Genomic DNA, 16,446 nt, shown 5'->3' with positions numbered 1-16,446 from the left:
TAAAAAACTGGAAATAGAACTGCCATGTGACCCAGCAATCCCACTTCTGGGCATACACACTGAGGAAACCAGATCTGAAAGAGACACGTGCACCCCAATGTTCATCGCAGCACTGTTTATAATAGCCAGGACATGGAAGCAACCTAGATGCCCATCAGCAGATGAATGGATAAGGAAGCTGTGGTACATATACACCATGGAATATTACTCAGCCGTTAAAAAGAATTCATTTGAATCAGTCCTAATGAGATGGATGAAACTGGAGCCCCTTATACAGAGTGAAGTAAGCCAGAAAGATAAAGAACATTACAGCATACTAACACATATATATGGAATTTAGAAAGATGGTAACGATAACCCTATATGCAAAACAGAAAAAGACACACAGAAATACAGAACAGACTTTTGAACTCTGTGGGAGAATGTGAGGGTGGGATATTTCAAAAGAACAGCATGTATACTATCTATGGTGAAACAGATCACCAGCCCAGGTGGGACACATGAGACAAGTGCTCAGGCCTGGTGCACTGGGAAGACCCAGAGGAATCGGGTGGAGAGGGAGGTGGGAGGGGGGATCGGGATGGGGAATACGTGTAAATCTATGGCTGATTCATATCAATGTATGACAAAACCCACTGAAATGTTGTGAAGTAATTAGCCTCCAACTAAAAAAAATAAAAATAAAAATAAAAAGACATTTGTTATTGTCATTTAATTGTTTGTATATATATTTTCTCATAAAATTATGGAGACAATGGTAACTTAGTTAACTCATAAAACCAGTGTAAGAAATTTAGAAAGTTTAAATAATTTAACCCTGGTTTTGTACAAACCAAAATATTGTGGTAACATTATTTTTAAATGGTAAACTAATTTATAAAGACTCTAGTTGTATAAAAAACTCTCCTTCATCTTGGAATTAAGTTCTTTTCTCATAATTAGAATAACAAAGGCTATTATGTAAGTACACTTTTCAGTGTTGACAAAAAGAAGCATCATTAATAACAGTTTCTTTTCTTGTTTTTAGACATTTTGATGGCTTAATTTGGACTGAAAAAGTGTACATACACATAACAACTGAATGGTTTTTGATCAGTTAATCTTTAAAAGTTTCCTAAAGAGGTAAAACAGAGAAAGAGGGACAAAAAAAATTAAGGAGGACCCAGCTTCAGACAAGGTTTCCCAGGTGGTGCATTGGTAAAGAATCCGCCTGTCAGTGCAGGAGACGCAAGAGATTCAAGTACAATCCCTGGGTCAGGAAGATCCTCTGCAGTAGGAAATGGCAACCCACTCCAGTATTCTTACCCTGAAAATTCCATGGACAGAGGAGACTGGTGGGCTACAGCCCCTGGGGTTGCAAAGTGTTGGACACGACTGAGTGACAGCACACACAGCTTCAGACACATGTGAAATTTTACTTTTTAAAAGCTATTTATGTTGCTTTTTGAAGGAGAAGGAAGAATGTATTGATACAGAAACCACATTTTTTTTTTTATGATTTTGTTTTTTTTCCCAATTATTTTTATTAGTTGGAGGCTAACTACTTTACAATATTGTAGTGGTTTTTGCCATACATTGACATGAATCAGCCATGGATTTACTTGTGTTCCCCATCCTGAACCCCCCTCCCACCTCCCTCCCCATCCCATCCCTCTGGGTCATCCCAGTGTACCAGCAGAAACCACATTTTGACAAACACAAGAAAGAGAAAGAGATAAATAGATATTGAGGTTACAGCTGGTTGGACAATAACTCAGGCCACTGACAATTTTACCAATCTAAATAAATCTAAAGCTACCATTCATTAATCCTTGAAGTATAGAAACAAAGTTAGTATAGTCTCTTATGTTAAAAATATTCTCTTTTTAAACAATTTCCTCATGAGAGTTTCTTCCCTTTTTGTTCTAACGTACTTTTTTTTTTTTTTTTTTTTTTGGCCATGCCACAAAGCTTGTGGGATCTTAGTTCCCTGACCAGGGATTGGACCTGGGGCCCTCTTAAGTGAACAGTCTTGTTCATGTCAAAAATTCCCCAATGTGGCCATGGTAATTTCAAATTGACCCTAGAGAAATTATGCCAGGTAGAGAGCATGCTAGTAGGAAAATACGAAGGAGCGGGTGTGTAGTATGGAAGAGTTGCAGTTTTAGACTCAGAAGACCCCCATGAGAACTTCATGAGCCGTCAGGTCAGTGCTTGTGCAATCTTGTGTCTTTAGAACCTGGCTGAAGCCCAGCCATTACCCATCAGAAGCTAAATAAAACTTCCTGATTCCAGGCCAATGAAACAAATTTCTTAGGGGCACAGAGACATAATTTAAGAAGTCTTTTTTTTTTTAAAGAAGTCTTTCTAAGGTTTTATTTTAATAGCTTTATTGATGTATAAGAGACATACAATAAACTGACATATACAAAGAGTATAATTTGGTTAGTTTCAACATATGCCTGAAGCCATTACCACCATCAAGATAATGAATATATACATCACTCTGCAGTTTCTCCTTGTCCCTTTATTATCTCTCTGTCCTGCCTCTCTGTGCTCCTAACTCCCAGGCTACCACTGATCCACTGTTACTCTAGATCAGCTTTCATTTTCTAGGTTTATATATATATATATGGAATTATACAGTATGTTTTCTGTTTTGTCTGGCTTCTTTTACTCAGTATAATTATTTTGAGGATCAAAATATCCACCCTGCTGTGTGTGTAGTTCATTTCATTTTGTTACTAAGAGGTATTTCATTGTATGTAAATACTACAATTGTTTATCCATTTAAGTGTTGATGGACATTTGTGTTGTTTCTAGTTTGGGCAATCATAAACAAAGCTACTATGAACATTTGTGTACTAATTTTTATATGAACATTTGCTTTCATTTCTCTTGAGTAAATATTTACGAGCAGAATGGCTGAATCTTATGGTAGGTGTATGTTTAACTTTGTAAGAAGCTTCCAAACTGTTTTCCAAAGTGGCTGTGCCATTTTACATTCCCTTCTCCCATTGTATGAGCGTTTTAGTTCACGGGATATGGTGAGTCTTTTCAATTTTAGCCATTCTATTAGATGTGTAATGGTATCTCATTGTGGTTTTAATTTTCATTTCCCTAATGACTAATGAGGTTGAGCATCTTATCATGTGAGCATTTGCCATTTATTGTCTTCACTAAAGTGCCTGTTGAGATGGCTTGCTCATTTTTTAAAATTTATTTTTAGTTGAGGGATAATTGCTTTACAATATTGTGTTAGTTTCTGCCATACATCAACATGAATCAGCCATAGGTATACATATATCCCCGCCCTCTTGAACCTCCCTCCAACATACCACCCTATTGCACCCCTTTAGGTTGTCACTGAGCACTGGGTTTGAGTTCCCTACATCATATAGCAAATTTCTGTTTGTTTTTTAAATTTTTTGTAAGTCTTTATTGAATTTGTTACAGTATTGTTTCTGTTGTTTTCTATGTTCTGGTTTTATGGCCACAAGGCATGTGGGGTTTAGCTCTCTGACCAGTGATCAAACACACACACCCTGCATTGGAAAGGCAAAATCTTAACCACTGGACTGCCAGGGAAGTCCCCTTGCTCATTTTTTAATTAGGTTATTTTCTTTTCCTTTTTTGGCTGTTCCAGGTCTTCATTGCTTTGTGAGGGCATTCTCTAATTGTGGCAAGTGGGCGCTACTCTTCATTGCAGTGCACAGGTTTCACATTGTGGTGGCTTCTCTTGTTGTGGAGCACAAGCTCTAGGAGCTTGGGCTTCAGTAGTTGTAGCATGTGGTCTCAGTAGTTGCAGTGGAGGAGCATAGTTGTTCTGTGGCATGTGGAATCTTCTCAGACCAGGGATCAAACCTGTGTCCCCTGCATTGGCAGGAGGATTCTTACCCACTGCACCACCAGGGAAGTCCACAGTTAGGTTATTTTCTTGTTATTAAGTTGTAAGGATTCTTGACACATTCTAGATACCACTCCTTTATCATATAAATGATTTGCAAACCTTTTTTTCCCCAGTCTGACTTCATTTTTCATCCTTATAACAGTGTTTTTCAAAAAGTAGTTTTAATTTTGATGAAGTGTAATATAAGTATGTTCTTTTAAGGAAAGCACTTTTGGTGTCATATCTAAGACATTTTTACCTAACCAAGATCCTAAAGGTTTTCTTCTTTATTTTTGTCTAGAAGTTTTATAATTTTAGATCTGGCTGCTTGGCTCATTCTGAAATTAATTTTATGTATGGTGTGAGGTATTCATAAGAGCTGTTTTACTTTTTATATATGGATATCTAATTTTTCCAGCACGATTTTTTTCTGTATGTGTGGCTGTACTGGGTCTTCATTGCTGCACTTGGGATTTTTCCAATTGTGGCGGCAAGGGCTACTATCTAGTTGTGACACTCAGACTCCAGAGTGTCTAGCACACTTTTGGAGAAGAGGATTGTTGAAGACACTCCTCTTTTCACTAAATTGCTCCACATCTTTGTTGAAAATCAATTGCCCACATATATGAGTCTACTTATAAATTTATTCTGTTTCACTGAGCTATATGTCTATTTTACCCCAATCCCACATTGTTTTGATTTGTTGTTGTTCAGTTGCTCAGTCATGTCTGACTCTTTGCAACCCCATGGACTGCAGCACGCCAGGCTTCCCTGTCCTTCACCATATTGTAGCTTTATAATTAAGACTTGAAATCAGGTTGTGTCAGTCCTCTAACTTCATTCTTTTTGTTCTAAGTAGTTTTGCCTATCCTAGGTCACTCGCAATTTCATGTAAATTTTAAAACGAGTTTATCAATTCTCCCCTCCCTCCAAAATCCTGGTGTTTTAAAATTTTATTTATTTTAAATGGAGGATAGTTACTTTACAAAATTGTAGTGGTTTTTGCCATACATCGACATGAATCAACCATGGGTGCACATGTGTCCCCCCATCCTGAACCCCTTCCCACCTCCCTCCTCACCCCATCCCTCTGGGTTGTCCCAGAGCACCAGTTTTGAGTGCCCTGCTTCATGCATAGAACTTACACTCGTTATCTATTTTACATATGGTAATATATATGTTTCAGTGCTATTCTCTCAAACCATACCACCCTTGCCTTCTCCCACATAGTCCAAAAGTCTCTTCTTTACATCTGTGTGTCTTTTGCTGCATTGCATATATGACTGTTGTTACTGTCTTTCTAAATTCCATATATATGTGTTAATATACTATATTGGTGTTTCTCTTTTTGACTTACTTCACTCTGTATAATAGGCTCCAGTTTCATCCACCTCATTAGAACTGACTCAAATGCGTTCATTTTTATAGCTGAGTAATGTTCCATTGTGTATATATACCACAACTTCCTTATCCTTTCATCTGCCGATGGATATCTAGGTTGCTTCCATGTCCTAGCTATTGTAAACAGTGCTGCAATGAACATTGGGGTACATATGTCTCTTTCAATTCTGGTTTCCTTGGAGTGTATGCCTAGCAGTGGGATTGCTGGGCCGTATGGCAGTTCTATTTCCAGTTTTTAAGGAATCTTCATATTGGTCTCCATAGTGGCTGTACTAGTTTGCATTCCCACCAACAGTGTAAGAAGATTCCCTTTTCTCCACACCCTTTCCAGCATTTATTGTTTGTGGACTTTTTAATGGCAGCCATTCTGACTGGTGTGAGATGATACCTCATTGTGGTTTTGATTTGCATTTCTCTAATAATGAGTGATTTTGAGCATCTTTTGCATGTGTTTATTAGCCATCTGTATGTCTTCTTTGGAGAGATGTCTGTTTAGTATTTTGGCCAACTTTTTGATTAAGTTGTTCATTTTTCTGGAATTGAGCTGCAGGAACTGCTTGTGTATTTTTGAGATTAATTGTCAGTTGTTTCATTTGCTGTTATTTTCTCCCATTCTGAAGGCTGTCTGTTCACCTTGCTTTTATAGTTTCCTTCATTGTGCAAAAGCTTTTAAGTTTAATTAGGTCCCATTTGTTTATTTTTGTTTTTATTTCCATTTCTCTGGGAGGTGGGTCATGAGGATCTTGCTGTGATTTGTCAGAGAGTGTTCTGCCTATGTTTTCCTCCAAGAGTTTTATAGTTTCTGGTCTTACATTTAGATCTTTAATCCATTTTGAGTTTATTTTTGTGTGTGGTGTTAGAAAGTGTTCTAGTTTCATTCTTTTCCATGTGGTTGACCAGTTTTCCCAGCACCACTTGTTAAAGAGATTGTCTTTTCTCCATTGTATATTCTTGCCTCCTTTGTCAAAGATATAAGTTGTGTTAGTTTCTGCTGTACAACAACGTGAATCTGTTGTATGTATACACATATCCCCTCCCTCTTGAGCCTCCTTCCCACCCTCCCATTCCACCCATCTAGGTCATGACAGAGCACCGAGCTGAGTTCCCTGTACTATACAGCAGCTTCCCACTAGCTATCTATTTTACACATGGTAGTGTTTTTATATCAATTCATCCCCCTTTTCATCCCCCACTGTGTCCACAATCTGTTCACTATGTCTGTGCCTCTATTCCTGCCCTGCAAATAGGTTCATTGGTACCATTTTTTCATGTGTGTGTGTGTGTGTTCAGTTGCTCAGTCATGTCTGACTCTTTGCGACCCCATGTACTGTACCCACCAGGCTCCTCTGTCCATAGAATTTTCCAGGTAAGAATACTAGAGTGGATTGCCATTTCCTCCTCCAGGGGATATTCCTGACCCAGGGATTGAACCCACGTCTAGATTCTATACATGTGCTGTGCTGTGCTTAATCTCTCAGTCATGTCTGACTCTTTCTGACCCCATGGACTGTAGCCTGGCTCCTCTGTCCATGGTGATTCTCCAGGCAAGAGTACTGGAGTGGGTTGCCGTGTCCTCCTCCAGAGGATCTTCCCAACCCAGGAATCAAACTGGGGTCTCCTGAACTGCAGGCATATTCTTTACCAGCTGAGTTACCAGGGAAGTCCAGATCCATACATATGTGTTAATATATGATATTTGTTTTTCTCTTTCATAAATGGTATTATTTTTAAAATTTCAACTTCTGATTATTCATTGTTAATATAGAATAGATTTTTGTATATTGACCTTTTATCCTGCAGCCTTGCTAGACTCACTTACTAGTTTTGGTAGCTTTTTTGTGTGTGTGTGTGAATTCCATCTGATTTTCTACATAGAAAATCATGTCATCTGAGAATAAAGTAACAGTTCTTCCTTTATAATAAGGATGCCTTTTATTTCTTTTTCTTGCCTTAATTCACTGACTAGAAATTCCAGTATAGTGTTGAATTCTTACTGTCTGTAGTGAGTATAGATACTCTTGTCTTATTCCTGATCATAGAGGTTAAACATAAAGTCTTTCACTATTAAATATGATGTTAGCTGTAGGTTTTTCATACATGTCCTTTATCAGGTCCAGAAAGTTCCCTTCTTTCCTTAGTTTGCTAAGCATTATCAGGAGTGAATATTGAAGTTTGTCAAATGCTTTTTATGTATCTTTGTGATACAGAAATTATGTTATTTTTTGAATGTTGACTCAATCTTGCACTTCTGAAATAAATCTCACTCGGCCATTGTTTGCTTGACATTGACTGAAGTGTTTGTGTGCCCCCAAATTCATTTGTTGAAGCCTTAGCCCACAATGATTTGGTATTTGGAGGTGAAGTCTTTGGGAGAAAACTAAGTTTAGATTAGGCCAGAAGGGTGGGAGCCTCATGAGGGGATTAGTGCCCTTATAAGAGAAAGAGATTTCTTTCTCCATGAGTAGGCGCCAAGGAAAGGCCATGTGAGCACACAGTGAGAAAGCAGTTGTCTACAAGCCAGGAAATGGGCCCTCACCAGACATGAATCTGATGGCAACTTGATCATAAACTTTTCAGCTTCCAGACTGTGAGAAATAAATTCCTGTTTAAGCCACCCAGTCTATAGTCTATAGGTTATTTTGTTATAGTAGCCCAAGTGGACCAAGATAGTCATGATATGTTATCCTTTCGACATATTGTCGGAATTCAATTTGCTAATGTTTTAAGAACTTTTTTGCATCTACTTTAAATAAAGGATGTTGACCTGCATTATTTTGTTTTGTGTTGTTTTGGCCATGCCACACTATTTGTGGGATCTTAGCTCCCTGGCCAGTGATTGAACCGGGGACCATGGCAGTAAGAGTGCTGAGTCCTAACTACTGGACTGCCAGGGAACTCCTGATCTGTAGTTTTCTTATGTCTTTGTTTTCTGTATTAGGTTACTGCTGGCTCATAGAATGAGTTGAGAACTATTCTCTTGTATTAATTTTTTTTTTGAAGAGTTGTGTAGAATTGATATTATTTGTTCCTTAAATGTTTGTTAGAATTTACCAGTAAAGTCTTTTGGGCCTGGAGTTTTCCTCATAAGCAACTTTTTAACTGCAAATTCAATTTACTTAATAATAAAGGGCTTTTTAGGTTATCTATTTCTTCTTGAATATGCTTTAGTAGTTTGTGTCTTTTGTCTTTGTTGCTGAGTTTACTGGCATCAGGTTGTTCATAATACTCCTTTATTAGTCTTTTAATATCTGTAGAATCTGTATCAATGTCATTTCTCTCAATTCTAATATTGATAATTTGCCTTTTATTTTTTTCTCATCAGTTTCACTAGAGGTTTATCACTTTATCTTGTCAAAGATTGAGCTTTTGATTTCAATAATTTTCTCTATTCATTTTCTTTCCTATTTCACCGATTTCAGCTCTGATCTTTATTATTTCGTCTACTTTGGATTTAAGTTCCTCTTCTTTTTAGAATTTCTTAAGGTGGAAGGTGAGGTCACTGGTTTGAGATGCTCCTTTTCTAATATAGGCATTTGGTACTATATATAGAACTTCTCCAAGGCATTGCTTTAGCACCATCCAACAAATTGTATGTTTTCTTTTTCATTCAGTTCAAAATATTTTCTAATTTCCTTTTTCAGTTCTTCTTTGACTCATGTGTTATTCAGAGGTGTGTTTAGTTTCCAATACTTAGATTTTCCAGAGATGTTTCCATTATTGATTTTTAACTTTATTCCACTGTGGTCAGAGAAAACATACTTTGTTTTTGAATCCTTTTAAATTTATTAAGACTTGTTTAATGGCCCAGAAGATGGTCCATCTTGGTGAATGTTCCACTTGCATTTGAAAAAAAAAATGTATATTTTCCTACTGTGGGGTGGAGTGGTGTCAATTAAACCTAGGTAGTTGATAGTTTTGTTCAAATCTTTTGTATCCTGTTTTTGTGTACTTATTCTATTAATTAGACATAAACTGTAATTGCAGGTTTGTCCACTTTTTCCTGAAGTTCGAATCACTTTTCCTTAATGTATTCTGAAGTTGTTATTAGGTGCATAAATATTTAACGTTTTTATGTCCTCTTGATGAATTTGCCCTCATGTGATACTAATATAACCACTCCAGCTTTCTATTGGTTAGTGTGAACATGGTATCCTTTTCCATCTTCTTACTTTCAACTTATTCATGTCTTTATACTTAAAAGTGTTTCTTGTGGGCGGTATAGAGTTGCATTCTTTAATCCTCAAACTCTGCTCAGGTCCCTGGGACCTTCAAGAACTCTCTTAATTCTCTAGGTTACCCATTTCCTTATAGGAGGCTGTGATAATTAGAGCATTGTTCCTCATAATAAGAGCCCCACCTGCCTTCTATCACCTCCCCCCCCCCCCGAGGAATAGCAGTGAATTGTTTCCACTTCCCCAGGACAATTTTTCAGACAACATGGACATCCAAACCTATGGCAAGTCCTTAGGCAGTGCCAGATCCAGCCACACTGGATCAAGCAGACCCATGGAAGATTACCCAAGGCTACTTAAGAAGTACCAAAGGCTACCTTGGAAAAAGCAAGTGTGGGGGAGAAGGAAATAGAAAACTAATTTCTAAGAGGAAGGATTTTACTGACTGGGAAAAAAACACATGCATTTTTTACATTTCCAGAAAGTGTTTCAACTAAGATTGAAAAAACAAGACCAACCTAGAGTGGTCAGCTGCAGGCCAGGCGGGCCTTTTGGTGAGGAGGAATGTGCTCCTGAAGGATAAGAAGCACTTGCTCTCTGCCTGGTGTATTAGTTTCCTATTTCTGTTGTTAATAAATTACCACAAATTTAGCAGTTTAAAACAGCACAAATTTATTCTCTTATAGTTCTGGAAGTCAGAAGTCTAAAATCATGGTGTAGACAGGGCTGGGTGCCTTTTGGAGACTTCAGGGGAGAATTTATTTCCTTTCCTTCTTCAGTTTGTAGAGGTCACCTGCATTCCTTGGCTCATGGCCCTTCTTAGCATCACTCTAACCTCTTGCTTCCATTATCACACTCCTCCTTCTACTAATGCTAATCCACTTTGCCTCCCTCTTAAAAGTACCCTTATAATTATACTGGTTGGGTTCACCTGGACAACCAAGGATAATTTCCACATCTCAGGTCCTTAACCTTAATCACAGCAGCAAAATCCTTTCCGGCTTCCTAGGTAGCACTAGTGGTAAAGAACCTGCCTGCCAATGCAGGAGACTTGTAAGAGATGTGGGTTCGATCCCCGGGTCAGGAAGATCGCCTGTAAGAGGGCATGGCAACCCACTCCAGTATTCTTGCCTGAAGAATCCCACGGACAGAGGAGCCTGGTGAGCTATAGTCCATAGAGTTGCAAAGAGTCAGACACGACTGAAGTGACTTAGCATGCATGCGGAGTACTTTTTATCATGCAGGGTAACACATTCACAGATTCCAGGGATTAGAAGGTGGACATCTTTAGGGGGCCATTATTTAGCCAATTACAGGTTAGACTAGCTATGGAGAAGTCAAGTTCACCAGGTCATAGCTCTGCCACAAGGCCTGTCAAGTCCAGATTTGTGTGAATTATCTTGTTCTTTGAATGTGAGCCTCTGAACTGTTTGCCTTTGTGTTAGATGAGTAGTCCAATCATCTGTCCATATGGCAAGAATCGAGTGGTACAGAATTCATGAAGTTAACCCCCTCTCAGGTTGCTTTTTTCAAGGAGAAGCTGAGTAGAAACTTGCTATAGTAAGTACAGCTTAATCAGCCCAACTCCATGTTTTTAGTTAGTATATAAACCTGACAGTCGGTTAAAATAAAATGAAACTGAGAAGGTAGGGTGGGAAGAATAGTTAGGGGAAGAGAAATTAATGCTTGGGGGTTTCCAGGACTTGAGGTTGGAATGCTCACACCCAAACTCACTTGAACAAGATGAAAAATGATGGATGTTCTGTTTATTAAGATAATGTATTCAGGAAGTATCAAGGCAAAGAACTTATCAGTGACTGGACAAGGCAGAAGGTACAGGTCTGGGGTGTGACCACCCCCTTCATATTGGCTCACTTCAAGAATAACTATCCTCATGGTAGGTCGTGCAATTCGTTCCAATCCATGAAGTAAAATTAATTGAATTCACAGACGCCTCCCTCAACAGTGGTGAACTGAGTATTACAGAGCTCCATGTGTAGGAGGGACAGTCTCAGGGTAGGCCTTTATTAAAAGTTATTTAAAAAAACCGATATGTAATTGATGCTTTTCATAAAACTTGAAAAATGTGAATTAAGGTTGTCAAAATCTAAAGAATATTTGTTATAAATAAGACACATTTTTGAAAATATTGCATGAAAATTATTCAGTGGTGAATTAGGTTTTAATCCTATCATGTATTTTTCTTCCATTCTTAAGGGTCAGCAAGCATACTGAGGACTGTAAAGTCCTGGAGGGGAAAAGCCCCAGGACTGTATATCCTCTAGTTTATTCTGTGAATTTGAGTTTCTTCAATGTAATAAACAAAGGTTCATCTCTTATTAGAAATACAGGCATCAGCATAAACCCAAAGCTTTTGTTGGCTAAAGGAGTGGTATTCGTAGTTTTGGTACTGCAACATTTTACCTAGTTTACTGAATCAAAAGAGTTATCTATGAATGTGGTGCTGGGGAGAATGCAGGGGGAGAGGGGGAGAAGGAGGGGAAATGAGAAGGGGGAGAGAAACTATAAAAGATAGTTATCTTTTAACTATCTTCACTAATGATTTACCCAGTGACCTTTACCAAATACATTTTGCAAATATAATGAAAATGTTTATAATGCCCTCAAAAATCCCCAGGACACTACATAACCTTTATTACATTAATATACTCACATGACTCCAAATAGAATGAATATTGTAAAGAATGTATATTTAAAAGTGAGGCTTGATCTAAGCCCTCTGAGCTTTGTGACTTTAGATAGGATCCATTTCCCTAGTGATTTCTGTTAATCCTATGGTTCCATCTTATCAGCCCAATGAAATTGTGATTTCCAGGTAGAGTCCAATTCCCACAAATCATAAATTTGTGCTTCTAAACACTCAATTGCTCCTTCTTCTTCCTTTCCCCTTACCATCTGTTTTTTTAATGAATAAGATTTTTTTAATATAAAAGGCACATATGTAAGTTTTTCTAAAACTCAGATGCCCAAATAAAAAATTACCACACTGACAGCAGTTAGCAGTTTTCATAATTTAATGAAAAAGTATTGGTAAAAAGGTGACATTTGAAAAAAGACAGTTTGTCTTTGAAAACTGGACTATATAAGACAAAATGAAAAAGATTTAACAAGAAGGTTAAGAGGTAATACTTCAAACAACAGCAAAATGTAGCAAATACATTTTGGGGCAGTTGAAATGTATACAGCTGAAGGCTCCTTCATTTACTTAGGAAAATTCTGTAAAAATATTACAACTATATTTCCCTGACTGAAATTATTTTTGTCAATACTATCCCAATGGCATTACATATATGGAATTTGGCTGAAGCACTTTTTTCAATGTTTGCTTTTCTTCCCACTCACTCAGAATTGAAAGGCATGAAAGGACACAGGTTACTGTACTGGCCTTTAACAGAGGAGTTTATAACATAGCTCCACTAGAATGTCATTACCATGAAGGTGTCAAATTATTATCTAACCCAGGAAATGCAAAGAAAAGGTACAGAAATCTAGTGCATAAATTGGAGAAATTCTCTTCCTCATTTGGATAATCCATAGCCTTTTCCTTTGTATTCAAACGAAATACAGGACACTGATCACACATGCTATGGCATGTTCACACATGCACACAGGCACAAAATAAACATTTTGAAGGTATAGCCAAAGGAGAGGCAAAATACAGAAGTTTCCAGAAAAGGAGGAAGAAATAAAACCAAAGAAGGCTATAGAAACAAAAGTGGGAAAGAGGAAAACTACTGAGTTTCCCATATTTATGGAGAGAAGAAGGGCCCCTGCCTTTACTGCAGCTGGGATGTTTCACCAGGAAGCAACTTTACAAATCTAAAATGGCCTCATTGTCTGAAAAGTCTCACTACGTGTTCCCAAAATAGAAGAGAACATTAATTTAAGGCTAAGAAAAGTGAGCAGAGAATTATATATAGTTGGCTTCACATTTTAAAAACTGTAACATTTTCCTCTTCTTTAAATGGGAAGCAGGTATGTTTTATCCTCCACAAACGTAGCTATTCTCTTCCTCCCCAGAATTAATCAAGGCTGATAGTTTGGGAACAGAGTACGAGCAACTTCTGAAAAACAGCTCCAGCCTTTTTGTTTTGGAAATTGCCTTGGATTCATAGTTGGTACAAAGCTAAATTATATCCATGTGTTAAAACACATGCTTTCAAATTCTGTTTGACAATAAAAATCTGTTTCAAAATTAAAGCAGATAAGAATATTTAACCTCTTTGCACTTTATTATCTTTTAATTATACCTCAATAAAAATTTTATAAACATTAAAGCAGGTATACAAAAACTGTCAGCCAAACTTACTTAAGTCAAACTTATTTGAAAACAGTTAACACAAAAACCCTGACCTGATACAAATCCCTCAGAAATGTTCTCACTTTGGGAAAGGCTCTGGGATCCTTCACAAGCGCCTAAACTGAGAGAATCAGAGCATTTTCCTTGGAAGTAGTACTTTTGTAAACACTATCCACAAGTTAGCCTTTTATGCTTGTTAGCTGGGTGAAATAGTTACGAGTGCGTCCCCAACAAGCAAGTCTAGGAACAGGCACTGAACACTTATAAGCATTAGGTGTATTGACTTGTTAAGTTAAGATACTGTGAAAGGAACTCAACCTTGTGCAGAGCAAAGGAAGAGGGTAGTGAGTTTGACAGTATCTGAAATATTGGTCCCTGATCTCCCCCTGAAGAGTGTTTCCAGGTACCAGTGGAGTTAGAAACTTCCTACAGACACCAGGTCTGGGAGTCACATGCTGTAGCTTCGAAAGATAAGTAGTTTTAGTGTCTGATAATCATGGTCTCTTGCAAATCCATTAACAGTGCATGAACTCTTAATATGTATGTGTATCAATGTGTTCATATAATTGGAATGCTGCCCCAAAGTATTTACTGAGCAAATTACTCTGGTCCCAGCTGTTCTCACTAGCCTCTGGCAAAAAAAACACAACCACCCAAACTTTTGGACAATATGTAATCCCTATAATGTGCTTGTAAAAACTAGACTTGACACCAGTTCAAAAACTGCAAGCCAATTTAGAGTGGAAAAATTTAATCCATTTTACAATTCCTTCCAACATATACTAGAGTCATTTTGGTGTATGAGTTTTCCCCAATATATGAGGCAAAGGCAAAGATGGAGGTTTTCTTGGGACTTCTAATCACCTCTGCATTGAACTGTGGGAAAGAGGATATGTCTTGCTTTTACCATGGCAATCCCGTTTGGAATCATGGGGAGGACCTTCCCTGTCTGAACTCTCTCTCTTTACCCTGACTTTTTCTTCATTCCCATCACTTTCTGCTTCTGAATCACTCAGCTCCACATCTGGGCAATACCCATCATTCTCCTGATATGGAGCTCTCCCTGCAGACCGCCTGACAAGCTGCTTGCCCCAAAGCTGCTCTTTGGGGTTAATATTCTTGGTTGCCTTCACATAGCACTGGAGGTTCTCTGTGGTCTTCACCCACTTACTGGTGACCTCCCTAAAGGACCTGCTGAGGTGCTCCACAGTAGATTTTCGAAGGCTGCCCTGACTACCCAAGTGGGAGCTGAGCATGGGCTCCTGGTCAGAGAACATCTCACCTGAGCTGTCTTTTTGGGTGACATCCCCAGACCAGGTGCCCTCTAGGCCATTGGATTTGGCAAACTTGGGATTAGGTTGATTTTTCCCATTCCCAATGGAAGACTGTCCATGCAGGGCAGCCTGAAGGACAAGAGGCTTTCCCAGAGACTGCCCATGATAGAACTCAGGAGATGGCAGTTTGCAAGCAGGACTGGGATCCTCTGCTTCACTTCTATCATCGCTGGGACTGGTCGGTAAACAGTCAGTCTGGCTCTCTTGTGGATGCTTTGGGTATGACTTCATTCTCATTTCCAGTGAATCTTGAGCCACTTGCATGCTCCTCATATCACAAACAGGGGAGCTGTCATCAGGAGAGAGAGGTCCATGATCAGGTTCTGTGGAGCTGTTACTGCCATCTTCTGTGGCTGATTTGGGCATTTTTAACTTTAAGGTAATTCTTGGTGGTGGGTAAAACAATGAATTTTCTAGTGCATTTGTCACAGGAAGTCCTGAGATTAAAAAAAGAAAGATTCATTTTAACAACCAATCTAAATAACAGCATCTGTTTTCATGCAAATAGAAATAACAAGAAAGTGGGGGCAGCAATACTCATAATTAGACAAAGTACACTTTAAAACAAAGTCTATAACAAAGACAAAGAAAGGTATTAAATAATGATAAAGGGAGGAATACAAGAGGAAGGTATTATACTTGTTACCACATATACCCAAGTAGAGGAACAACAAATATAAACAGCAAATACTAACAGAGGTGAAAGAGAAATTGACAATAATACAGTAATAGTAGGAGACTTTAACACCCCACTTACATTAATGGACAGATCACCCAGAAGAGCATTAACAGGTAATGGTGATCTTAAATGACAATAGACAAGTTGGACTTAATAGATATCTATAGGATATTACATCCCAAAACAGCAGAATATACATTCTTTTCAAGTGCACATGGGATGTTTTCCAGGATATATCATATGTGAAGCCATAAAACAAGTCTTGGATTATAAGAATTAACATTGTTAAAATGGCCATACATTTTTTACAGAACTACAATAAATAACCCTAAAATTCATATGGAACCACAAAAGACCCTGAACTGCCAAAGCAATCTTGAAATAAAAGAACAAAGCTGGAGGTATCATGTGCCCAGACCTCAGATTATACTATAAAGCTACAGTAATCAAAACAGCATGGTACTGGTGCAAAAACAGCCACATAGATTGATGGAACAGACTAGAGAGCTCAGAAATAAACACACACACCTGTGGTCAGTTACACTTGCCTACAACAAAGGAGGCAAGAATATAAAATGGAGAAAAGATGGTCTCTTTAACAAGTGGTGCTGGGAAAACTGGACAGCTTCATGTAAAACAGTGAGATTAGAACATTTCCTCACACCATTTAT

At 38.1% G+C, this 16,446-nt stretch overlaps 1 protein-coding gene across 2 annotated transcripts in view; it reads right to left on the bottom strand.

The window, feature by feature from the left end:
- Window positions 1-12,461: 12,461 nt before the first annotated feature.
- JADE3 (jade family PHD finger 3) overlaps window positions 12,462-16,446 on the bottom strand; it is a 139,755-nt gene continuing 135,770 nt past the window's right edge. For both annotated transcript variants that reach the window (XM_043896152.1, XM_043896150.1), the window contains exon 11: window positions 12,462-15,533. In XM_043896152.1, the coding sequence (XP_043752087.1) occupies window positions 14,623-15,533 (911 nt within the window). In that variant the 3' untranslated portion in view covers window positions 12,462-14,622. The remainder of the gene's footprint in view (window positions 15,534-16,446) is intronic.

Source organism: Cervus elaphus, chromosome X, assembly GCF_910594005.1.
Source record: "Cervus elaphus chromosome X, mCerEla1.1, whole genome shotgun sequence".
In the NCBI taxonomy this organism is placed as follows: domain Eukaryota; kingdom Metazoa; phylum Chordata; class Mammalia; order Artiodactyla; family Cervidae; genus Cervus; species Cervus elaphus.
The sequence above is the reverse complement of the archived record's forward strand: the minus strand, read 5'-3'. Positions and strand labels throughout refer to the sequence as shown.